This window comes from Furipterus horrens, unplaced genomic scaffold (assembly GCF_987537825.1).
Source record: "Furipterus horrens unplaced genomic scaffold, mFurHor1.1.pri manual_scaffold_9, whole genome shotgun sequence".
NCBI lineage: Eukaryota > Metazoa > Chordata > Mammalia > Chiroptera > Furipteridae > Furipterus > Furipterus horrens.
The window spans coordinates 33533015-33559475 of NW_028327179.1; the positions used below are offsets into that span (position 1 = coordinate 33533015).

The following is a 26461-nucleotide window of genomic DNA, read 5'->3' on the forward strand; positions in this document are numbered from 1 at the left end:
GTTTTTTCCCCTCTCTCTTTTTTAAAAAAAATCAATAAATATATCCTCGGCTAAGGATTTTTTTTTAAAGGTTGAAGAATGCTGCATAACTCAGTTATTTTTACCACCAGGTGAGAATAGTTCAATTTAGTCCATATTAATACCCAATGAAAGAGCTCACTGCCATGTACCTTGGTTTAAGCAAAAGGAAGCAGAGGTGGAGGTCTGAAATATGGAAACTTAAAAATAATGTAGTTATTAATAAATACCATTTTAGGAGAAAATTAGTTTCTATATGAAGGACAATAGAATTTTAGCTCATTTCTGAGGACAGATTATCATTAATGATAAAGCAATTGCTCTTTGATGGATATATAGACTGAAACTAATGATAAAGATCAAGAGCTCCTTACTGTTATATTTAAAAAACTGGGTTTCATTGAGAGTAGGATCAGTTATTTAGCTCACTGCTTTGTAGCTACTTATAAATATTTAATGAATGGATTTGCAAATGTGTATTCACCTGATGACCAAATTGCTGCATTAAAAACAACCTAGATGCAGGAGCAGCATTCAGTGGTAGCTGGCTCAGAGAGCATTCTATAAATCATTTATCACCTCAGAACTTGAAAGGGGCATATACTGATTACATGCAGACACGTAATTAGAATCATGTCTTAGCACTAGCAAGGCAAAGACCTTCAAAACAGCTTAGCCTAATACTTTCTGAACAGAAACAGTATTGATACTAGTCATCATAGCCATCATTTACAGACAATTTACTGTTAGGCTCTGCATAAGGCGCTTAATGTGTATTATTTTTTTAAAACCCTGTAACAAACTTATGAGATTTTCACTAAGATTATCCCCATTTCCGAGATGAGGAAGGGGGTCACTGAGAGGGGATTACCTCGTTCTGAGGCCACAAGGCTAGCATGTGGGAGCCAGCTTTTGAATCTGGGGAGTTTACCTCTGGAGCCTTACTATTTTTTTTTTCCAAGAGAGAAAGAGCAGTTTTTACTCCAGTCTCGACATGACTCCTTTATACCCTTAGCTATAGGACTTCTGCTCAGCTAGTTTTCAGATGGTACTCCAGGCTGACTGTTCTATAATTTAGTTATAATTTTGATGTGGTCATAGGAGGAGGCGAGCACAGTGTTTAACTACTCCACCATCTTGACTGGCTGGAGCCTTATATTCTTAACTATCATTTATTCTGTTTCTAATAATGTCTAAGACTTATATTTAAATTATTTGTTGTAACACTGGTATTAAACTCAGTAAACACCTTAAATACACTTAGGAGTTGTGCGTGTATAATTATCAGGTTTGTTGAAAACTGTGATGACTGTATCTTCTTCAAAGTTATCTAATATAATAATATTTATACCTATGCCTATCTTCTACGACTACTTTTGATGACAAGGTATTGTTTTAAGACATACATTTAAGTTCAAAATTGCTGCCCTACCTCACATGGTATATATTTTCTTCTTGATACAATAGATTAAGGTAAAATACTTAGCTCTGTGATCTAAAGTCTTGCTCTTCAAAGTGTGGTCCTTGGAGCAGCAGAATTGGCATCTCCGGGAACATGTTAAATGTACAAATTCTCAAGCTCAACCCCAGACCTACTGAATCAGAACTTTCATTTCAACAAGATTCCAAGGGGTTTCACATTAAAGTTTGAGAAGCACTGGGCTAAAGCACTAACACTCTTGTTGTAAACAGCTGAACTTGAGGTATCACAACGGAGACTTCAATTCCCAAAAATGACACTGTAGGGCATTCTTTGCTTTGATTCAGCTAGACTTCAGTTTCAGTCCCAGGTTGTCTTATTACTGAGTCTATAACAACCCAAAACTAGATTATTATTAAGGTTTTAAAATAGAATGCTATTTGTTTTAATCTTGTTTAATTTAGCTACCAAGCCCTGGCCAGTGTGGCTCAGTTGGTTGGAGCATCGTTCTGTAAACCAAAGGGTTGAGGGTTCAATTCCTGGTTAGGGCACATACCTGGGTTGTGGGTTCAGTCTCTGGTTGGGGCATGTACAGGAAGAGACCAACTGACGTCTCTCTTTAAAAGCAATGAAAAAATGTCCTCTGGTGAGGAGAGAAAAATTAGCCACCAAAGGATATCTATGTAGTTGCTGAACTTTTGGATTACTTAATTTGCCCCATTTGTGTTTTCTTTTTAAGTATTTTTCTTTTTCAAATGTGTATGTTTCCTCAGTTAATTGTAGATTTCTTGAAATCTGGTGCTTGTTTTACGATTGGACAGTGGTGGTCTACATGTGGTAAGAGCTCAATAAATGCTGAATGAGTCTTTAATATTTATAAACCAACAAGGCAGAACATATCTCAACGCTTTAGCAGTACAGCATTACAGAGTTCCAGAATCACAGAAGTAAATTTGAAGAATTCTTGCTCAACCACTTACTGTGTGACCATGAGCAAGTTACTTAACCTCTTAAGACTGAGTTTACTCATCTGTAAAATAGAGATGACAACAGAGTCTATGCTTAGGGAGAGTGTAAGGATTAATAACACAGGGCATTTAAAATTCTTAGCACTTTCTAGCACAGACCTATACAAAGTAAACTATTATTTATTTTTGCCATCTGTAAGCTAGATCTCATTAGTTCTATAGAGCTAAAACCTATTGAAGTCATCTTTTTTTAAAAAAGAAATTCTTCCTCTATTTATCTTTACATTATCCCCCTTCTCATACCATCCTGAAACTCCTATCTTTTAAAGTTGTCTTCTCTTTCTATTCATTCTGCTTCTAAACATTATAATAAACTTAACGTTTTACACAAATTTAGGCTATGACAATAGCCTTAAGGTATCTCAAATATAACGACCATATAGACATCTCATGTTTATATCTGAAAGCATTTGCTTAGTGCAGGAGAGAATGTTTAAGTTGTTTTCAATAAAATACATGTTTTAAATTTATTTATTTATTTTTACTTATTTAAAAGAAAGGAAGGGGAGAGAGAGAGAGAGAGAGAGAGAGAGAGAGAGAGAGAGAGAGAAACAACGATTTGTTTCTTTATGTATTCACTGGTTTCCACTGGTTGCCCTGATCAGGAATTGAACCCACAACCTTGGTGTCCTGGGACGATGTTCTAACCAACTGAGCTATCTGGCCAAGATGTTTTGGTCTTTTAGCCTCCAGTTACTGGCTGAGTGGGTTCTGACACTGTGCTTGTCACTGTTATTAAAAACTGGTAGACAGGGCCAGCTGTCAGGTTAGCTCTTGACTCATTTAACATGTCTGGCTCTGTGTCATCTGTAAGAGCTGGAAGCTGGCTCTCTAAGGTCTCTTGCAGTTCTAAACAACTGTGATTCTGAGTAAAGGCAGAGAGTTATTGAGTACTTACTTCAAGAAATTAGGGTGTTAGTGATGTTATATAAAATTCAAATGATAATAAAAATATAAAATTAGTAAGCTTAAATAAACTATCCATAATTAACTATCACTGTTTTGGGGTATAGCTTTGAAGGTTCATCTTTTCAGGGAGCAGATAATTTCTTTGACTATTTAGTGTGAAGTAAATCTTTAAATGTTATTCTTTTCAAAACATATAAAAGTGGTTACATACAAAAGGGTTCCCCGCCTCTCAAACAAAAACAAAAAAAACAAAATAAACGGCCTCTTAGATAAACATTAGTATTATGTGCTAGTGAGAAAATAATCCTGCTCATAGAAACAATTATTTCTATTTGTCATTTATATAGATTTTTTCCACCTCTAAACTACATGTTCTCTCAGCTGTAGTTTTAGCTGATGCCTAAACCATTCTTACATATTTTCAAAGCACTTATTAAATAATTTACATACTGTTTAAGTTCAATAAATATTTTTAAAATTTATTAAATGTTCTGATAAATTTATACGAAATAAAAATGAAATTTAAAATGTTTAAAACATTTAAAATGATATGATATAACCAGACAATGTAGATAGAGTACAATATGTTTTAGAAAAACTAGAAAAACTAACAACAAACATTTAAATAAGTTGTTTTTTAAGTATATTTTATTGACTATGCTATTACAGTTGTCTCAATATTTTCCCCTTTGTCCGCCTCTGCCTGATACCTCCCTTCCCTCCAGTAATCATCCCCTGCCCCGTCCCCATTTTAGTTCACGTCCATGGGTCGTGTATATAAATTCTTTGGCTTCTCCATTTCCTTTACTATTCTTAACATCTCCCTGTCTATTTTGTACCTACCAGTTACGCTTCTTAATCCCTGCATCTTTTCCCTATTTCTCCCCCTCCGCCCCCGCTGATAATCCTCCATTTGATCTCCATATCTAGGTTCTGTTCCTATTGTAGCTGTTTGCTTAGTTTGTTTTTGTTAATTAGGAATTGAAAATTACTACATTTAAAAAAATATTTTATTTATTTATTTTTATAGAGTGAGGAAGGGAGGGAGAAAGAGAGGGAGAGAAACATCCATAGGTTGCCTCTTGTACACACCCGGACTCGGATAGAGCTTCCACCCCAGGCATGAGCCCTAACCAGTAATTGAACCGGTGGCCTTTCAGTCTGCAAGGCGACGCCCCACTGAGCCATACTGGTCAAGGTAAAAATTACTAGTTTTGAAAGTGACATTTTTTGGGGTAAGAGGAGAGTAGAAAAACAGAACTTTATATAATTACTTTATTATTAATCTTTTATTTTAAGAATAATTTTAGTATATTGTAAAACAGCACTATACTCTCCCAGGGTAATACAACTCTTAAAAGAAAGAAATCATAGCAAAGTAACAATAATTCAAAGCCCATGGTAAGGTCAGAAGAAACAAGAGATACTACTGCCTTCTGCCCTAAGATTAGTATCTCCCTACTCTCTTCTTCATTCAATATATATCTACCAAATTGGCCTCCTTTTGTCCTCAAAACTTCTTGCTGCATCAAGGCCTTTACACTTGTCCCTTCTACCTGGAACACTTCCTCACACAAGTGATCTGTTAAAATGTTTACTGTCTCTAAGATTAACATAAGCAGTGAGCTAAGAAACAGTATAAACTTTGGTTTTAGACCATAAACTCCACTCTGTTTAAATGATATTTTTAAGGTGACTTATTTAAAATAATTCAAACCACATTTTGTCATTAAAAATGAACTCTTTACCTCTTTTTCCTTTCTGTCTATGGCGTCTCTCTCGGCCTGCAACTGTACTTCTAGGGACAGTTCTGCTTTACCTTCTACAGCTCCCAATTGTTTTCGGTCCTCTACCTATAAAAACATAAAAATTTCTCAAAAGTTCAGACATTAAATAAATCTTGATTATCCTTATTAATTGGAGAAGTAGAAATTCTCTTTCTCTAATTAGAAGATAAACTACATTAATGAATAATCAAAAAGTAACAAATATTCAGTCTTGAATGCACTTTATACAAATTCAAATAGGAATGTGTGACACTTTTAAAAATCATTGCTCAGGTAAAATAAGGGCTATCCCCTTACTTGCCCTCCTCTCAAACTTCCTTGCCTTATTCTTCTTTTTTCATTCATTTTCTTTTTTAGAATATAATGAAAATAGATTTCATTACTTCCTAGTCTGGGGTAAAGCATCAGCGTAAACTGGTGTCCACAGTTTTTTCACTTGGCTATTATTTTAGGATCACAACCTTACTGGTGCTTAAAAGGGTAATTAATTTTTCTCGTTTAACTAAAATTCCTTTCTCAGGACTAAGGGATGCAAAGCCACATTTGGAAATAATAAACAGAGACGGTTATAATGTCAATGAAAACAAAGATACATACACATTACGCAGTACCAAAAAGTCTATAGCAATTTTTTTATTTAAAAGAACTGATGTTTGTGTAACTAAAAGTAATTTGCATTAAAACACCTGATAAAAATCAACCCAAAGAAAATTTCGCACCTTTTGAAAAGTGTCTGTACTAACGAGTAAGGCTTGCTCCAATTCTCTTACTCTAAATTCCAGTTTCTCAATTTCTTCATTCCGTTCTTGTATATCCCTCTGAAGTTGCTCTTTAGAAAGCAAAAGTTCACTGCACTTGTCTGTTTTCTCTTTCAGATGATTTGTTAACTGTTCAACCTAGAAATACATAATAAATAAAAACTGTAAACTCAAAAAATTTCAGCAATATATCTATCCTCGTTTCAAAAGTATTTTTAGATGCTATGCTTATTTTTTGACAAGAATAGAAACTATTATCTCCAACTATGGTGACATTTTCTCAGTTGAGAAACTAAACAGCACCAGTTGGAGAAATAACACTGCTTTTAATAACACTTTTAAAAAGTTCTTTCTCTTTAGACTTTCTCCAGCTAGAGGAGAAAAAAAGTTTTTAAAGAAAGTTGAATTATAAGCTCTAATGGCATGACCACACTAAAACCTAATAAAGATGACAAGTTTACAAAGTACCAACTTAGAATCTTATGGGAGATAAGATTACCTAAAAAATTCTTTCATGGATTCTATTTTTCTTTCCACAATGGTTATAACTGATGCATAATAATACAATGGTTTTAAATACCCCAAGGGTGGTGGGGGGTGGGGAGCTTTAATACAATCAGTTGGAAAGCTTTTTCAGCCTACATATTCCTGTAGCTCAGAACAGAGAAGAGAATGTGGGGTGGTGAGAGGGATCTGTGCACCTTGAAAGTTTCCCTAAGCGATCCTGATAGGTAGGTCCATTCAAGTAAATGGTTCTGTGATGGAAGGATACAGGAAGATTTAATAGGACAGCTTATAAAATTAGTTCTAATCAACTGAAGAGAGAAAGTTTGTTGCTAAAAAAATATGTGCTAGTAAGAGAAAAAGAAATTCTATTGTATTTTACAATGAGGTACTTTCAGGAAATTATCTAAATATGATACTTATTCCTCAAAACATTAAAAGAAATACAAGCTTACCTATAATTAATTACAGGTTCAAGAATGACAGTAAAAAAGCCACTGGGTAGATTAAGATTGGGAGTAAAGTCAAGGAAAAAGACAGCAAAGCAGGTACAGCAAGATGGCACATTATACTATTCTAGTTAATTTTCTTTTTTTATCTTTAGAAAATTAGAAGCTGGGGAGTCAGATGTAGAAAGGTAAGGGGAGAACCAATGGATCACAATGTTCCTATAGAAAATCAAATATATGCATATATCCTTGCTTGTTTGTTGAAGTTTCATAAATGAAGCAGGTCTCCTCTTAAATATAAGAAAGCAAATAATAGAAATGTTGGCAAATTTTAGAGTTTAAATATCATTTTGATTTTTAACAAACAGAAATATTTTTCAAAAGCTGAAAATATGTTTGTTAGAAATGAGGCGAATGACTACGAACTCTGTGGAGGCTGAAAACTTTTCCACTGTTCCAGTAGATAAGGCTGTTTTATACCGGATTACTTTTATTTAATGGAAATACAGATAACATTTTACTTAATTAGTTTATAGTCATTTTATACTTCTTTGGAATGCTTTTAAGAGAAATAAAATCCAGTAAACTGCATAGAAATTATATACTATAAATTTCTTTAAAAATAAAAATTATTTTCAGAAATAATAGTTAAATTTAAGTGTTCATTATGTACCAGGTCAATACTTCTATGAGACAGGCTCTATTACAATCTATATTTTAGAAATAAGTAAGTAAGTTGCAGAAAGTGACTTTAGCCATTGTTACACACCTAGAGAAGGGAAGAGCCATGATTCCAACTGGGATGGTCTAATCCCAAATACAATCTCTTTATAACCATGATAAGCCATTTTAGCAATTTATACAATGAATCTTCCCTCATTCATGGAGCATTCATTTGGTAAATATGGAGTTTCAGCTATGTTTTTATGAGGAGAAAATGTATAGTGAGGGTGAAACAACAGAAGCAAGAGAGAGTAGTAAGGAGGCTACCAAAATCATCTAAGCCAGAAATGACACAGCTAGGATTTAGGGAGATGAATGAAAGTGAAGAGAATAGGAAAATGTAGTGAAACCTGACTCACCAATAGATTAGAAGCAAGGGCTGAGAAAAAGAGCGGCATCAAGAATGAGTTCTAGGTCTTAGCAATGAAGAAGGTGGAGTTGGTATGAAGTTGAATGAAATGAAGAAACATGCTTTATTCTTATCTTTCTCGGTGGGGGCTATCCAGGTGTCAAGAACTGTCTTCTGAACATATTAATTTTAAGACACCTAAGTGCAGATGTAAAGTGAGCAGCTGAATATTCAAGTCTGGGGCTCAACCAAGATGCCAGGGCTGGAGATGCAAATGTGGTCATTTATTATATGTAAGTGCCTGAGAAGAAAATATAAGTAGGGAAGAAAAGGGGGCCCTACACTAAGACTTGGGGTACTCTACCATTTATTTTGGGTCAAAAACAAAGACTAGAGAAACAAGTAGGTGTGTCAAAGAAGCCAAGAGAAGGAAGTGTTTCGGGAAGAAGGCTGTAATGAATGCCTCTGAAAGATCTTGTAGAATAAAGACAGAGAAATGATTACTGAACAGAGCCATAGGCTGTTGGTAACTTTCACAGAACAGTTCCAGCAAAGTAGAGGGTAAGAAATGCCGTGGAGACAGAGGGCTTAGAAACTTCATGGGAGTGGATTGAGAAGAGAATGGGAGATGGGGAAGTAAGGAGTGAATGAATATAGATGACTCTTTTTATCAGTTTTATTGGGCATGAGGAATGGGGAAATGAGTAGGGAAGTTTGTTTAATTGGGCAATACTAGAAGATAAATGTAAACAGAAATAATCCCAAATGTCAATACAAACAGTTTTTAGAGTTCTAAAAACCTTCCCACATGGAAGTAATATTTTCTGATTTTGAAGATTTTTATACACTAGAAAGAATTCAAGTTTTTCACCATATGCATCTTATCTTTCAGACAATATGTAAATTACTGTAAGGTAGACAGTATCAGTAAAGTTCTTACCTCTCTTGTTTGATGTTCGTTGATAGGCTGGAATCGAGGTACAACCTTAAGTTGCTGTTCTAGTTTCTGTATTTCTTGTTGGAATACATCTCTCTCATGCTCTCTGTCAATGGCTTGCTCCTGAAATTTAAGAATAATAGTAACTGAAGAAATAGTATTTATTGAAGATATTATTTCCCTTATATCCCTTCAGTGACAGGTAGTTTTGTTTGAAGACAAACAACAGATGACCACAGAATACCCCAAACCAAAAGGTTTAAAAAGATAACATTTTTTGTGAGGTACGTAGCCTACGTGGGCTCTTGAACAAAAATATAAGCATTTAAATATTATTTGAAGCACATTTCTTTTTATTCGAGTAATGTTAAATCCTCCTTAAAATGAATTTACTTTTTTGGAACAAAGGAGGAATTCCATTGTTAATTTAGTTATTAAACAAAACAAATGGAAGAAATTGTTCAGTAAATCAATTTCTTTCATCCTAATTTAGGTTTTACACCTAAAATTATATAATGTGTAAGGATCTGATTCCCTGATTTGTTAAGAGAATTTCAGGCTTAAATGAAACCTCAAAGAAGAAAATTCATGTGAAATTAGAGATGTGACTTTTTTTTTTGGAAGAGAGTAATGACACCATGACAACTGTTCCAGTCTCTTGGAAACAGAAACACTGTTACCTGTATATCTATCTTTTGTGGGTGAAATAGTGGCGGCCAATTAGCTCTTAAGAGCCTCACCTGCTTTGGCTACTAGTTAAAGAAAATACTAATACAAGCTCTTAACTATGAGTTTGGAAAGGCTAACTGGTAGGGCTTCTTTATAATCTGCCTATACTGCTTTTAATTCTGACTGCTGATTCTAACAATCGTTATAATTTTTTCACTGGAACGGTACATTTCAATTAATTAGTAAAGACACATACAGATGAAAATATAGAATTCATGAGTCTCTTCATAATATAAAACTCATAACATTCCAGCAGATAACATTCCACTGAGAAAAATCAACATTTAAGTTGAGAATACTTACATCTAAAAATTTTCTCATTTTTTCTAACTGCTTTTCCAGTGCTTGGTTTTGCTGTCTTAAATCCATTAGCTCAGCATTTTTTTCTTGTTCCAGCTCTATAAACCTACTGACTTGTTCCTCAACATCTATTTCTAGAGCTTTCACTTGTTTTTGAAGATCATCACACACTTTTTCAGCTTGACACTGTACTTCTAGTTTTTCCTTCATTAATTTTTCTGTCTCCTGTAGCAATTCTGTACGAAATGCAAAAATACACTGTCAAATTACCGTGACATTATGATAGTGAAATCACCTATAACTATGTTTAAATTTTACCTTCATGACATAAAGGTCCTTTTTATTTCAAACACATGTAGAAATACTCTTATGAAGATATCAAAATAACATTCCTATATTAGTAAGCAAGTAGACAATAAAATTATACAGAATGAACAACAACAAAAAAGTATGTCCTGTCACCGAAAATGGCATTTTTGTGAAAACAGCACAGCAGATGACTGCCACCTGCCCCCAAACAATCTATTTTTACTATGAGGAAAAGAACAAAGTCTAATTAAATTCAAGCATAGAAATAACTCACCTCAGTTAAAAACAATTCATTCTAAATTCATAAAGTCACTTTTATATGCATACAAATACACAAGAAGATCAAGTACTGTAGCAAATCTTTAACCAAGGCAAGTAAAAATTACAGAAAAAGATGTACAACTGCAATCAGAATTTCCTGTTAGTCTTATTCCTTATTAGATCCATATTCCTGAGTTAGTCTTGCACACTCACATGTATATATATCAAGGGAAAACCAACAAGCAGGAAAGGCAGTGTGGTGAAGTGCTTAAGAGCAGAGACTGTGGGTTCAAATCCTAGCTCTGCCACTTATCTCCTATTTGACACTTAACATGAAGGGCTTTGTTTTCTTTATATGTAAACTAGAAATAGTAATACTACTGATCTCTAAGAGTTACTGTGGGATCAAATGAGTTAATATATGTAAAGAATAGTGCCTTGTGTATGGTAAACATTATATAACTGTTAGCTATTATTATTATTAATCATACAATAATAAAGTATAGACCCATATAGATGAAAACACAGAATTCATGAGTCTCTTCAAAGTAAAACAATCCTCTAATACAGAAAATGGAAGAAACAGAACCCTAGAGTCTTTATACTAACGGGTCTGCCAACACTGTACTCAGGACTAGGAATCTAGGAAATAGCTTTCCTTTTTAAAACCATACTGATTTAGATGTTAATATAAAAGTAAATCAACTAGAAAGTGTCTTTATGAAATTTCACTGATTCTGTTGATACCATCATCTTATATATTTCCTGATTTAGAAATAGCATTTTGAAAAGTTATAGGCTGTGATTTTAATATACTTAAAGAAAAAATGTTTAATAAACCAATATTTTATACAAAACAAATCAAATTATATTAAGCCCTGAGAAAGATATAATAAGATGATGCCCACAACAAATCTCAGGTGTTAATTTCAAATATAAATATGTATCTTCATTGTAAGAAAAGGTTTTGTTAAAGAGAAAAATTAGTATAAAACACAACAGCAAAATTAGAGATATGCTAGTTGGATGAAAGTCCAAGGGTCACCCAATTTTTGGAGTTGTAAGTTTACCACCCAAAGATTGGCCATGCAATTGTATGAACACACCTGATCCAGGTGCTGCATCGACTGCAGCATCTACTAGTCCTATAAGAATAGAAAAAAAAAACAAAAACATACACAACAAAAATATAATTTACATGTCCTCTATTTTCTAAAATAGGTAAATATACGCACACAAAAGAATTACAAGTAAAAATGGAAACTACTGAATATCATTGTAACATTTTGAGATGAACCAGTGCTTCTTGAATATTTTACATGTGTGACCCATATACTTTCCACATTAAAAATTCCAACTCAAAAAAAAAAAAAAAAAAATCCAACTCCAAACCTCCATTGAACAAATTTGAACAACCGGAAACAAATTACATATATTACAAAAATGTATGTTGTATTTCTAAACTGATAAAATTCAAATAGTAAAATTACAATTCTAACACTATACAAAATATAAAAGTGAGAGGATATGAAAATAAGATTTAGTTTCATTACTACAAAAACTGACATGTATGTTTTAAACACTCTTTACTTCAACATGTTACATAGTATCTCACTGAAGAAAAGATGAAAGGTTACTGGTAAATTCATATACTCTTTGAACTCCTACTTAGATCAAACTAGATGTCAGTCTGCTTTGAACAGCCCCTGACCTTTGCAACAAGCTCTTCTCCTGCAGGCCAAAATCCAGTCCCCACCTGCTCACTACTAGTGCCAGATCAGCGTCTTAGTTATTTAATCTAAGCATACATATTTGCTGCCTTTCTGCTATTAAAATAACTAAATCTTACACAATTTAAAAAGTATCCTGCCGCATTATGTGCCATTTTCTCTTGAGACAGAGGTTTAAAAAAAATAATTACTTTTCCTGTTAAAATTTGCCAAAGGAAAAGAAAAAAAAGTCCTGATTCTACATAGTTGGCTAATAAGAAGACTTTTAACAATCAGGTAGATTTTCTTATAATTTTTTAATCCCTATATAAAGTACATAAATAACAGCACTGAAAGTGGAAAAAAGCCACCTTGAACTTTTAAGGACTGTTTCATACAAAGTCTAAAAATACATACGCTGTTCAACTGGGCCTGCCTCTGCTTTCATAGCCTCCTTCTGCCTGGACAGTAATTCTCTTTCTTCTTGGATCTGCTGCTGCTCTGCTTCCAATTCTTGTAATCTATTACTTGCACATAACAATTCCTGCTCAAGCCGATCTATCATATCAGCTTTTTCCTGAATTTGTCTTTCAAAAAACGTTTTTTCATCTGCATAGCCATCAATGACACCTGTAAAATAAAATTAACAGGAACTGGGATTATTACTTATTTTGAATTGTACCATTAGTTTTTATATTAACAATAAAAGGGGTTTTGCAAGTGAAACTTTAAATCCTCCAAGCTGTTAAAAAGTCTTGCATGAATTTGCTGCTACTGTAGCAACTATAGTATATTCAGTGAAGCTTTTTTCTTGTTAACCATTATGCCTAAATATGAAATTCCTCTGAACTTTCTATTACTTTGCTATGCTAATGTATCACATCATGTGGGATTAACTCACTTTATTAAAGATATAAATAGATAGGTTCCTGGGAAGCTTAATATAAATCAGATGCTTGTGAACTGAATCACATTTTAAATATACCAGAGAAAGTTGATATTTTAAGTGATTCTGAAAGGACAACAACCACAACAGCGCTCTACAATATAAACAGCATGGGCTTTACAGGCTTAAAGACTGGCATCATCATTTAATGATGGGTACCCTGAAAAATTAACATCTTTTAGCTTCAGTTTCCTCATCTTTAAATTGCAAGAGTTGTCTTAGGATGGTCGAATCATGGTAACAACCCACCACCATCCATTTCTAAAATTTTTTATACTTTCTGTAATTCTATTAAGTAGCTTTATTTACATACATACATACATATATATGGAGTAATCTGAAGACACATTACAACTTCTTTTCAGTGGTCACTCTTCACTGAGAGTAGATGAGTGGTTTCCAAACCTGGCTTGCATCAAAATCTCTGTATTTAGATTTGAAATTTCCCCACCCTCAGTTCCCAATGGTAAGTCGCTCACCCTCAGCCTTACTGAGCTCCACAGCTAGCTGCTCTCTGGCCCTGGACTCCTCAAGAAGGCGCTCTCGCAGTTCCTCTTGGCACTTAAGGGACTCAGTTGCTTCTTGCTTCTGTCTAAATGACTCACGCATCAACTCTGTCTGTGTGACCTTTGCATGTTCGAGCTAAACAAAGAGGGAAAGTATACATGAAGGAAAACAGTGTTGGGAATACCAGTGTCATTCCCCATTAAAGCTTTCAAAAAATTTTAAACATAAAAATAAAGGCATAAGTTGAACTGTAGTCATTCAATATTTCTAGTACATGCTAACATTAGTAGGGGGGTAAGTCAGTAGATAAGTAGATTAGTTGTGTACAACTTTCAAAAAAAGATGTATTCTAGCTTTAGTAAACAAACAAACTGCTTCTTTTGGAAATAAACCACTTTACATCACAAGATCTATTTTTTATTGTACAAAGGGATATAAAAAGTTAGTAAGACATAGGTACTTTTTGTACCTGCTAAAGAATTTTATTTAACTATGTGCTCTATGATAAGCTATTTCTTTTATATTTAATTTATTTATTAATTGTGACTCCTGCTGCATACTTTGAGGAACTTCATAATATATGATTAACACAATGGCATCAATGAACAAAATCATAGTGGTTAAACAAAATGAGATTGTGTTTATTACCCATGCTTTAGATAAAAGTTTGCTTCTATTAATCTGTGAAATATCTACAAGCCTCTATATGAATATTCAACTTATTTTCAAAGCCTTAGAACACAGAGACATTACCCATAAACACAGCCTCCATAAAATGCTGTCACTGGCATATACTGATTACATCCAAGAACAGTTTTTAAGATGACAATATGATACTCAAGTATTGTACAGACTCAAGGCCAAAGCTCTCAAGAAACAGTGATCATTGTTACAAGCTGCATGAAATTACAGAAAAGCACTGTCTCTGGCTTAGTTTTCTGGGCCGCTGATTGCTTATCTATTTTTATTGAAACAACTCCATGGGAAAAAAACTGAGCTCTAAGTGAGTACTTAGTCCTAGATGATTAACACTATTAAAACTTTTATAGCCATGACCATATACATTAATAATAGGCTTACAACAATGTCATAAGAATTTGTATATTTATATATAAAGTAATGTGTATTAAAAATATTATGCTTTAAGCTTAAAATATGAATCAAATATAGCAGTTCCTCATTTATATGTCAATAATGTATTATAAAATTATAATATTTAAGAATATTATATTTTTAAAGACATCAGCTTTTCACATCTGAGTGGTATTTACCACAGCAAACAGATTTGACAGTTACTAAATAAAGCTTTTTATGGTCACTCTAAATCAATTTCTAAAATATCTACTATGCAATTATTCTATTTAAGACTCATAATGAAAAAGTATGCATAATTTTAAATCAAAATATTTTCTAAAATATATGTTACTGCAACAAAGATAATATATATATATATTTTAGTTTAGACTGGTAACAGAGCATTTTCCTTTAAATGTGGATAAATAATATACATTAATTTTTATTATAAAGAAACATGATCATAAAGTATGAACTAGTTTTTATATAATTATGCTCCTCAATTTACAGCCACAGCCTATATTTTAAAAATATATCAATTGTTTCTATATATACATATGTAACTTATTCCTGAACATTATAAACTGCCTGGTAAATACATGAAATCACTAAGAGTTCAAAGCTCTAAATGAAAAGGATATGACTCTCTTTCCTTTTTCAAATTTACTGTACAAATACAACAGAGCACTTACAATAAAATAAGTACCTTTAAATAAGAAAATTAAGTCTTTGCTTCTATATTCTACTTCTTGACAGGATCTAAGTAAGCCTTAAAGTGCATTTAAATGTTTGTCATAAAACCACAAGAAATAACTTCAGTTTACAAAAAAACCCGAAAACAAAAACAAAAACAAAAAGTTGGAAGAATCAAATACAGTAAATTTAGCCAACAAACTTCTTATCATAGCAGACGGCACCTGCACTTTATTGGAATAAGAGATTCCTTTCCAGTGTTCATCTAAATACTTTATACTAAAAAAAAAAAAAAAAAAACCCTTCTATCCAGCTGAAGTATGAATTATTTCAAGTACGTATAAAATACCTAATATTTACTAAGTATGAAATAAATAAAAATTTCATATTCAATATTTACAAATAATTTAAGAAACCTATCATTACACTAAAAGTATGTATGAAACATCAGGAAATATTCTGTCACTTTAATATAAAAGTTTCAGAGGCAGTAACAAAACTGTTCTGAAAACCATCTGGCTTGTTAAATATTAGCTAGTATATTATAGTTAAAGCCATTAAAGTCATAAAAAGTGCTGAGTAACTTGTAGTTATACTGAATAACTTGAAGTAAATCATTCACAACATGTTTAAGTCATATGAACCTGAAATACCAACCTGTGTTAAATACCTGTATCCTGTACAATGTTTACCAAAATACATTTTACATAAAAAGCAAAAAATGGTATTTCCTCACAGGATTAGTAGACATATTAAAAACACTGGAAATAAGTTCTTTAAAGAATTAGCCAGAAAATTAAAATGAGAATCCAGGTCTCTTTTTTACTTGTCTGGAACTACAGCCAATATGCCATATGATTGTAAGCGTTTCCTAATTGGCTCAATGACAATTCACTCAGCTATTAGAGGTCTCACAATGTCCATTTCCTCAAATATAATCACTCCATTTTTACTCAGGATAGACATCATAAACATATAAAAGCAAGATTCTTCAGGACAAGTAGTATTTTTTTAAACAGCTTGCCTGGCATGGAAGAACTGTAATGTTATCTCACTCTGCTTTCTGGATTTAAAAATGTAGTCAAGTTGGGGCCCTGAGACCAAATTTAGCCCTTCAATACATCCAGAATGAATGAGCAGTAGTAACACACCAATCAAGAAAACAAGATTTTATTCCATTTACCCCTACTAAAGACATTTAAACTTCATTTCTCATTACACAGTGTTCAGGAAAAAGAAAGAAATGTATTAGAACAAAGTATAAACTAAAAGTATAAAAACCAAAAAATGTTTATACTTACTGAATAAGGAGGGCTAGGCAGTGAAATTTTAGAAATGAGCTTTAATATGTGTCCATTTCTTTTATGAATAAAATGAAAAATAGAAGTATTAATAATTACTGAGTTACTTTCATCCAAATGTTCACATAGAGGAAATGGATGTGGTAAAGGCACACGAGATTCAACCTCATAAATGTCTTCATCCTGTTCTTCCAACCAGGAGCCACTGAGTTTGACAGCTGCCAAATAGGTCCTGTAGGAATCCATTCTAAGAGATGCAATTGCCAATTTTCCTCATTTACTTTATCAGTTTTCCATTATATTAAAAATCATTTTTAAGTTCATTAAGATATACCATGGCAGTATGAAAATTTCTTTTTAGCACTATCCAATAAACACTGTAAAGCTAATTTGTAAAAAACTGAACAACAAAAGAAAAATCTAAAAAACAAACTAAAAATAAGAATCTAGCTCTTTCAGTCTTCATCAAAAAACAACAGCAAACAAAAGTGAAAGCAAGCAAACACCTTCTTAACTAGGATAATTAACTAAATCCTTGAAGAATGGAAGAATTAAAAAATATAAATATCTAGTTGGCTGAGCAATAAAACTGCTTTCAGTATCAAATATCTCTGTCGAAGTAAGAAATCCTTCCAAGCTGAACCTGGCAGGGAAGGTCAAGTTTTAAATCTCCATAGTAGCAGTCTTGAAAAGGTAGTTGCAATATTATTTCCCTTGTTCTTGCAGCTTCACTCAATTCAAAAGTAAAAACTTCTTCTGAACTGAGCTATTCAAATAGCCTCTCACACTGAGCCAAAGGATTCTAGTCAGTGTTCCCTGAGGAAAAGGTCAGAACAGAGGGTGTGGTTTAATGTTTTTACCTATAGGTACCCTGACAGGTGGAATGTGAATTAATACGCCCACAAAGAAGCCTGCCTAACAGGATTCAAGCTTCACATCAGAGCTTTGAAAAGGGTATTTAGACAAGTTTATAATGCTTCTAAGATAAGCTAGTGTTTTTCCATCCCATTAAAAATTTTAATTTAAGAACGTGAAATCAAGTATTGTAGTTTTGAGTCCATGTTACCAATTAGTTCTTCAACTATATGAAATAATCATAATTATTTTTTAAAAACTAAGTACTTCTTTTTGGTGTTTCATTAGAAATTATCCTCATTCTTTTAGTTACTAGAATACAGAGTGGGGCAAAAGTAGGTTTACAGTTGTGAGTACAAGAAACAGAGTTTATGCTTGTATTACTATTTATTAATTGTATTATTTTACATACAAAGAATTGTATGTTATAACCTATTTCCACAATGAATTGTTTATGGAGTGAATGGTAAAGGAAAAAAAAAAAAAAAACACCTCTTCTGAAAAGCTGCATTGTATATAACAGGTGGTAGTTACATCATTTAAGGTACACTATGAACTCTAAAACTTAAAAGCGCAAGTTGTGTATAATAGCCTTCTTGTAGCTCCAGAAACTTGGGCAATAGTCAATAAACCAGCCACTCAAAAATTTAAAAGACGAACTTTTTAATATTAAGAGAGCCTCAAAAGTACAAGTTGTTTTAAATGAATGAAAAAGCTTTTATTGTGGTGCCTTTTCTCTAGCTAGTAACTAAATATCCTAAACCCACAAAACCTTGATCTATAATGGAAAAACCCACATTAAAGCGAGTAGGTTTCACTAACAAAACTCCCTTTTAGAGCCACTTCGACTACACAAAATTGTTCAAGAAGCCAATACTCAAGGCCAATAATAATTAGCACAGAGGAAATGAGATTTTTGATAGAAAGTCCAGAATCTACAGGGAGATGGTTTCTGGTGAAGAAGGGGCAGTTGTCTCTTGCAATTCTGGATTAGGCAATGACAAATTTTTGTTTATTATTATGGCTTCTTATGTGAGCCCTCCAGTTAATTAGTCTGTGAAGATGGAGGCCTAATCCTACCCCTGATGCAGCTGCATTTACATTACTAGGGCTTCAGCAGATACAAAATCATCAGCATTCTAGCGGCCCAGCTTTATGAACGGGCAGGACCATGCTTAGCATGTCCAATACCTCTCAAAATACCCTCTCTTGGCTCCCTTTGCAGATAACAGTTTATTTGTATAATCTGGTATCTAATTTCTTTTATTTGAATCAAAAACAAAACCCTGAAAGTAAGAAGTATCCCTTTATAAATAGAAACATTTGGGTCAAGGTAACAACCAACTACAAAGAAAAAAGAGAAAACACTAGAGGAGAGGAAAAAAGACTGAAGAAAGCAGTAGAGTAAGATGGTTTACAATGGGGCAAACAGCACTCCTAACAACAGTACCTTAACTGACGGCATATTATATTAATTCATGTTCAAAAAGGTAATCCTGAATTAAAATAATTTAAATGATAGTTTGCTCCCTCCATTTTGAAAGCATGTAAAACTTGTTTCCATTCATGTGTTTAAGTGACATCCCTTTATAACTAAGAATATAGGTCAAGGTTAAGAAAATAACCACACACACAAATACAGTAAAATTACAGTGGAAAAGTCTCAAACAGCATTTATGATGATTTAGGACAGCGGCAAAGAGCTTTCCTAACAACAGTATGTATATTAACTGACAGTATATTATATTAATGTTTAGACAGATTACTCTGAATTAGAATAAGATATATATATTTAATTTTAGAAAGCACATAAAACTTTTTGCAATAAAAATGTTAAAATAAAATGACTTCAATATTTAGGACACACTTTCAATTAGCTAGATTAGGTCATTATTCCCAGGTTTCAAATAAATCAAGATTTTAATGTATACAGTAGTTCCTCTCTATATTGCGGTTCACTTATCACGGCCTCCCTGTATCGCAGGATTTTAAAAAATATTATATTTAATTATCACGGATATTTTGCTATATCGCGGGATTTTTGCGGTGCTGTATACGTATGTTGTTAAAGTTATGTATGTTTAAGAGTGTAGAATATGTTTAAGAACATAGTGTTTATAAAAGTGTGGAAAAGGTTAATAAGGGAGTGGGAAAGGTTAATAAGGGACTGGGAATGGTTTATAAGTGTGTGGGAAGGGTTTATAATGCCTTAAAATACATATAAATACTAAAATAAATGTAAGGTATCTACTTCGCAGATTTTCACCTTTTGCAGGGGGTCTAGAACGTAATACCCGTGATAAGTGAGGGAATACTGTATTTGAAGGCTTAATTTGTGGTATAGAGTTATGTTTTCCAAACTAAACAGCTTTATTTGTACAATGTCCAAGTACTTAAGCTTTTATCCATAAATATTTCCCTCAAATTGTAAACCACTTCTGCTGTTCTTCTGCATTTTGATTCACTTATTTCTCTAACAAGAGTGAATCCTGGATACAAACCCACAACCAATGCTTATAAAAGGCACACTATGGGCAATAGCTCATGGAAAGTGTGTTTCAACACTTCACAGTTATCTTTAAAATACAAAAATGACAAAACAAAATCCTAACTTATACTACTGTTTCATCTTGAGGAGAGGTCTCTTTTTTGAGAAAACACAGAAAAATATAGCTCAGGAACCATTACTCTAAAAAATGATAATTAATAAAGTCATGAGAGCTGCCTATTCTAGCTCCTTTGAATTTTCATACAAACTTTAGAATCAGCCAGTGAATTTCTATTTGTAAAAACCTGCTGGGACTTAGATTGGGGTTACACTGCATCTATGGGTTAATGTAGAAAACACTGACATCTTAACAGAATCATTTCCCAATCCATAGACACTGTGTATATTCCATTTTTTAAGGTTTTCTTTTATTTTGGTCAGCAATGTTTTATAGTTTTCACTAGAGTTCTTATACACCTTTTGCAGTACTTGTTTTTGGATGCTATTGTAATGGATGTTTTCAAAAGTTGGTCAGGTGGCTCAGTTGGTTGGAGCATCTACACCAAAAGGATTTGGCTTCGATTCCTGGTCAGGGCACATACCAATGTTGTGTGTTGGCTCTCTGGTCAGGAGCGTATGGGAGGCAACCAATTGATATTTTTATCTCACATTAATATTTCTCTCTCTCTTCTCCTTCTTCTCTAAGATCAATGAACATATCCTTAGGTGAGGATTAAAAAAAAGAGTTTATCTAAAAATGACACATAATTGTATGTATGTGTGTGAAATAGTGTGTACTAGAACACTTTAGAGATTCATAAGGGAAGACTTGGAAACTCTTGTGTACACATGCACACACAGGTACATGGATCCCCATTGCTCAGATTTGGATAAATTACACTCCCTAGTTCATGGTACTATCTTATCATTGGTCCACGCATGACAGATATATTTTTGTACATATGTATTTTCAGTAATGTCAAAAGCAGTACCTTCTAATCTGCTTCTCCAAACAAAAGCAAAAGAAAGACCAGATTAACATCACCAGTAATAAGACACTGAAGTGATGTGTACTGATAACTCACACTGAGAGGGCACATCACTTCTGTAGTATTCCTGTCGGAAATGCATAAGCTTCATGTGATCACAAGAAAATATCAGAAAAATCTAAATTGGGGGACATTCTACAAAATAACTGGCCAGTGCTTAAAAGTGTCAAGGTCATGAAAACAAAGACAGACTCAGGAACTGTCAGGAGACTGAAGGAGAAAAAGAAGCCATGACAGTGAAATGCAATGTGGAATCCTGGAACAGATACTAGAACAAAAAAAGACATTAGTGGGAAAACTGGTAAAATCCAGATGGTTTGTAGTTAAGGGTATTTTACCAGTTTTAATTTCTTAGTTTTGATAATTATAGTATCGTATGCAAGATGTTAATATTAGGAGGATTTGGGTGAAAGGTACATGGGGACTCACTGTACTATTTTTGCAACTTTTCTCTAAGTCTAAAGTTATTTCAAAATAGTTAAAATATGATACCTAATGATTCTACATCTCATTAAGAATTAAACCCAAGCTTCATGTGATCTGGTTCCTGGATATTACTCTAACCTCATCTCCCACACTTTCCTCTCTCCCTGTTCCAGTTGCACTGGCCTCTGTCAGCCACAAAAAGCAACAAAAAAAGTAAGCATATGCCCACTTCAGGACCTTTGTATTTGCTATTTCTTTACCTGAAACATTCTTCCCTTACTTACCTACATGCCTGTACATCCTTAAAGTGATATTCATGCATATTTCTTACCAGAAACAGTTTCCTTAATTTTCCTATATATTGTCCCCTTCCCTCATCATGCTTTATCTCCCCCTATTTTATTTTTCTTTACAGTAGATATTATCTGATATACTATATATTTATTTATTGTTGGTCTTCACCATTAAATTTTAAGCTCTATAAAAGCAAGAATTTTAGATAGAGTTCCAGTCAAGTTGGAGACATAGGTAAACATAGCTCATCTCCTCCCACAACCGTATCAAAATTACAACTGAAGTATGACCAAAGATCACTCAGATCTGTCAGAAATCCAGCTAAATGTTAATCTGACAACTACAGAACTAAAGAAAGCACATCAATCTAGAAGGATAGGAGAAGTGAAGACATGAAATGGTTGGGCCCCCCGCCCACATGAGGTGGATAAAAATCAGGAATATCTCAGGGGTGAGCAGTCCCAGCCCCACACTAGGCCCCCCAGCCCAGGATACCAGTGGCAGAAAAAGAAGCCCTCATAACTTCTGGTTGTAAAAACCAGTGGGATTGAAGTGGGTGAAAAAAAAAAACAAAAACTACTGGACTCCCTGGCAGCTCCTCTTAAAAGACCCCTACTGAACTTATTCAGATGCACTTCCTCTGAGCTCCAACACCACTGGGGTAGCAGCTTGAAAGACACCAGTGGCATCTGGGAAGGAACTTATGTGCCTGGGAACAGGGCAAGTGTGGGGGTCAACTATCTCCCACATGGAAAGGTGGGGAGAGGCCATTGTGCCTTTTCTGAGCCCTCCCTCTCCTAGCCACAGAACTGGCAGGCGGGAGCCATATTTCAGACTCCATTACCTGGCTTACACTGTTTGCCTCACCCTGGTGTTTACCTGAGGCTCTGCCCCACCCAACAGGCCTACCTTCAGACCTGTACCTCTGGCTAAGAGGCCCCAGACCCATCATTAACAGCAGCCAGCTTTGGGTCACAGTTTGGCTTTGCCTAGGAATCTCCTAGCCCAGCACAAGTAGCAGCCATCTCAGATGGCTTTATAGCTCAGGCTGGCTTGTCCTGGGTGGAACACAGGTGGCGGCTGACCCTGACATGCACCACCCAGGAAAGCCCAGAGCCTACACACCCAGGGACAGCTACAGACCACATCAGAGAACCACCACCCTGCCCCCAAACAGCTGGTCCTCCACAGAGGGTGGAGATTGGTGGTTAGTGGTCACAGCCAGTCCTTGCAGCTGACTGCCTGGGTAAATCTCTGCCACAGACCTGCCAACAGCAAACAAGGCTCAACTACAAGAGAAGGGTACACTCAGCACACATGGAGGGCACACCTTGAGTACCCAGTCTGGGTGACAGGGGAGGCTGTGCCATTGGAGCTTACAGGCCACACTACCAAGACAGGAAATTGTAGTGGCTCTAGCTAATACACAGAAACAAACACAAGGAGGCTGTCAAAATAAGGAAACAAAAAAATGTGGCCCAAATGAAAGAACAGATCAAAACTCCAGAAAAAGAACTAAACAAAATAGAAATAAGCAATCTATCAGATGCAGAGTTCAAAACACTGGTTATAAGAATGTTCAAGAAACTCAGTGAGTACTTCAACAGCATAAAGAAGAGCCAGGCAGAAATAAACGATATACTAATGGAAATGAAAAATTTATAGGGAATCAACAGTAGAGTGGATGAGGCCAAGAGTCAAATCAATGATATGGAACACAAGGAAACAAAAACAACCAATAAGAACAAGAAGAATAAAGAATTTTAAAAAAAGAGGATAGTGTAAGAAGCCTCTGGGATAACTTCAGGAAGTCCAACATCTGTATCATAGGGATGCCAGAAGAAGAAGAGAAAAAGCAAGAAAACGGAAATCTATTTGAAGTAAAAATGAAAGTACACTTCCCTGTTTAGGTGAAGGAAACAGACATACAAGTCTAGGAAGCACAGAGTCCCAAACAAGATGGATGTAAACAGGTCCACAGAAAGACACATCATGATTAAAATGCCAAAGGTTAAGGATAAAGGGAGAATATGAAAGCAGCAAGATAAAAGAAGAGAGTTACCTACAAAGGAGTTCCCACAAGGCTATCAACCAATTTCTCAAGAGAAACTTTGCAGGCTAGAAGGGATAGGCAAGAAAAAGTCAAAGTCATGAAAAGCAGGCCCCTACAGCCAAGACTGCTCTACCCAGCAAAGCTATCATTTAGAATCAAGGGGCAGATGAAGTGCTTCCCAGACAAGAAAAAAACTGAAGGAGTTCATCATCACCAAACCATTATTACATAAATGTTAAAGGAACTTATTTAAGAAAAAGAAGATCAAAACTATGAATAATAACACACACACACACAAACACACACAGAATTTTGTCCATTTTGTTCATTTCTGTACTTTCAGTATACAGAATAACAATTGTTACACAGTAGGTATTCAATGAATTTTATACATGAATGAGCACAAAACCCTCTAATAAGATTTACTTGGTCCCATCTTACCCTAAACTGTCAGATGTTGCTCTTTTTTCTAGTCTCAGGGTCCTGTAGAGAGCTATTTACATGAATTTCTCTTTCACTGCAAGCATAATTATAATACTTTCTCTAAGTTGTTTTATATATTTTTTAAAAAGATTTTATTTATTTTTTAGAGGGGAAGGAAAGGAGAAATAGAGGAAGAGAAACATCAATGTGTGAGAGAAACATTGATCAGTTGCCTCTTGCATACCCCCAACTGGGTACCTAGCCTACAACCCAGGCATGTGCGCTGACTGAGAATCGAACTAGTGACCCTTCAGTTCACAGGCTGGTGCTCAATCCACTGTGCCACACCAGCCAGGGCTGTTTTAGATTTTTTAATAAGTTAAAATAAATCAAGGTAAAAGGGAAATATTCCATTATGAAGAAGAACCAAATAATGACACATTTAAAGGAAAATGGAATACCAGTTATTTCACAAAGATGATTACATATTGTTATGTATTTTCTAACTTAAAAATATTTATCAGGTTCAAAATAAGTTCAGTTTTTAATGAGACTATTCTAAAGAAGTCAATGGTTATAAATATCTATTCATGGAAGAGTGGTAAGTGAACTAAATTTAATTTAAAAGTTTTAGAAAGCTTCTATTATCACTGCCTTAAAAATATAATTCACCCAAGAAATATCTCAATTTTATACTAAATGTCAAGAACTACTTTAACCTTTTGTAGACAGATATTAACAGAACACTTCAAAATTCTACTAGAATAATATGCACATTATACTAATAATCTCTAGATCAGTAGTTCTCAAACTTCTGTATGTATAAAAATTACCTAAAGGGCTTGTTAAAGCACAGGTTGCTGAGTTCCATCATTCAGTAGGTCTTGCTGGGGTAGGGGCTGAGAATTTATATTGACAGAAGTCCCCAGTGATGCTGAAATTGCTGGCTTAGAGACTACACTTCCCAGAACTGCTATTCTCTAGGCAGTTTTTGTGATCTGTCAGTATAGTAAACATCAGATAACATATTGCTGCTTTACTATTTAACAAATTGAGAATAATCTTGATTCTACTGTACCTCACACTACCTGGTTATTCAACCAGTATGATGAGCTGTAACCATGGCCTAGGACACTGAGTGCTTCAGGTGGACTTGATACACCTGTCTATTGGCAGTGTTCGTGGAGCATGGGGGAAGAGGAGCCTGTGGGAACACTGCAACCACTGATCACTTCTGATTTATTTACTGCTCTCCACGATGCTTGCCAAAAGACAAATATACTGCATTAATGACACTGCCCATAATTTATAATGATATCAAGTAGTAGCAACAGTATTCATAGTGCTCAAGATCCAGGTCAAAGGTATTTAACAGAAACATGGCGGACGACGTGGACCAGCAACAAACTACCAACACCGTAGAAGAACCCCTGGATCTTATCAGGCTCAGCTTGGAGGAGCGAATTTATGTGAAAATGAGAAATGACAGAGAGCTTTGAGGTAGATTACATGCTTATGATCAGCATTTAAATATGATATTAGGAGATGTGGAAGAAACTGTGACTACTATAGAAACTGATGAAGAAACATATGAAGAGATATATAAATCAACAAAACGGAATATTCCAATGCTCTTTGTCCGGGGAGATGGTGTTGTGCTAGTTGCTCCTCCATTGAGAGTTGGCTGAAACAAAGAATTTATCCTATATGGGAATTAGGAGACTTTGTGTGATGGCATCTTTAAATGTAGAAGATATTCAAAAGAGAAACCTGTGTAGATTTTGGTATTGAGAAATGGCGAAGGATTCTTCCACTCCTGAAATGAGTTTATTTGCATGTAACTCACAAATTCTTAAGCTCAATGACATTTTTTTTCCCTCTCTAACCTTTCCAATAAATGTAATCACTGCAGCCCTCCTTTTTTTTTTTTTTTTTTTTTTAGGAGTTATTTGCTCCATTGATTCTTTTTCAGACAATTTCTGATTTTTTTACAATTTAAATTAAATTCGATGCTTTAAAAAAGAAAAAAAGTATTTAACAGTGGCCAAAAAAGGAAAAGCATGAACAGTTGTTTTCATGGTATGAAAGTATAAATCAAAAAATTAAATACTGATATGACAGAAATAAGCCCCCCAAAAGCAGAATTATGTAGAAACTCAGTA

General features: G+C 34.3%; 1 protein-coding gene and 1 pseudogene across 5 annotated transcripts in view; one reads left to right on the forward strand and one right to left on the reverse strand.

Moving 5' to 3' along the window:
• Positions 1-26461, reverse strand: part of AKAP9 (A-kinase anchoring protein 9) — a 165338-nt gene that overhangs the window by 30992 nt on the left and 107885 nt on the right. For 3 of the 5 annotated variants that reach the window (XM_090287252.1, XM_090287253.1, XM_090287250.1), the window contains 7 exons: positions 13616-13778; positions 12608-12820; positions 11588-11626; positions 9915-10147; positions 8886-9005; positions 5882-6058; positions 5124-5228 (listed from right to left, as the gene is read on the reverse strand). In XM_090287252.1, the coding sequence (XP_090143378.1) occupies positions 5124-5228; positions 5882-6058; positions 8886-9005; positions 9915-10147; positions 11588-11626; positions 12608-12820; positions 13616-13778 (1050 nt within the window). Of the gene's footprint in view, positions 1-5123; positions 5229-5881; positions 6059-8885; positions 9006-9914; positions 10148-11587; positions 11627-12607; positions 12821-13615; positions 13779-16711; positions 16973-26461 lie in introns of those variants that run through there. The other 2 variants (XM_090287254.1, XM_090287251.1) reach the window with 2 other exon arrangements.
• LOC150001572 (U6 snRNA-associated Sm-like protein LSm3 pseudogene) lies at positions 25679-26174 on the forward strand (annotated as a pseudogene).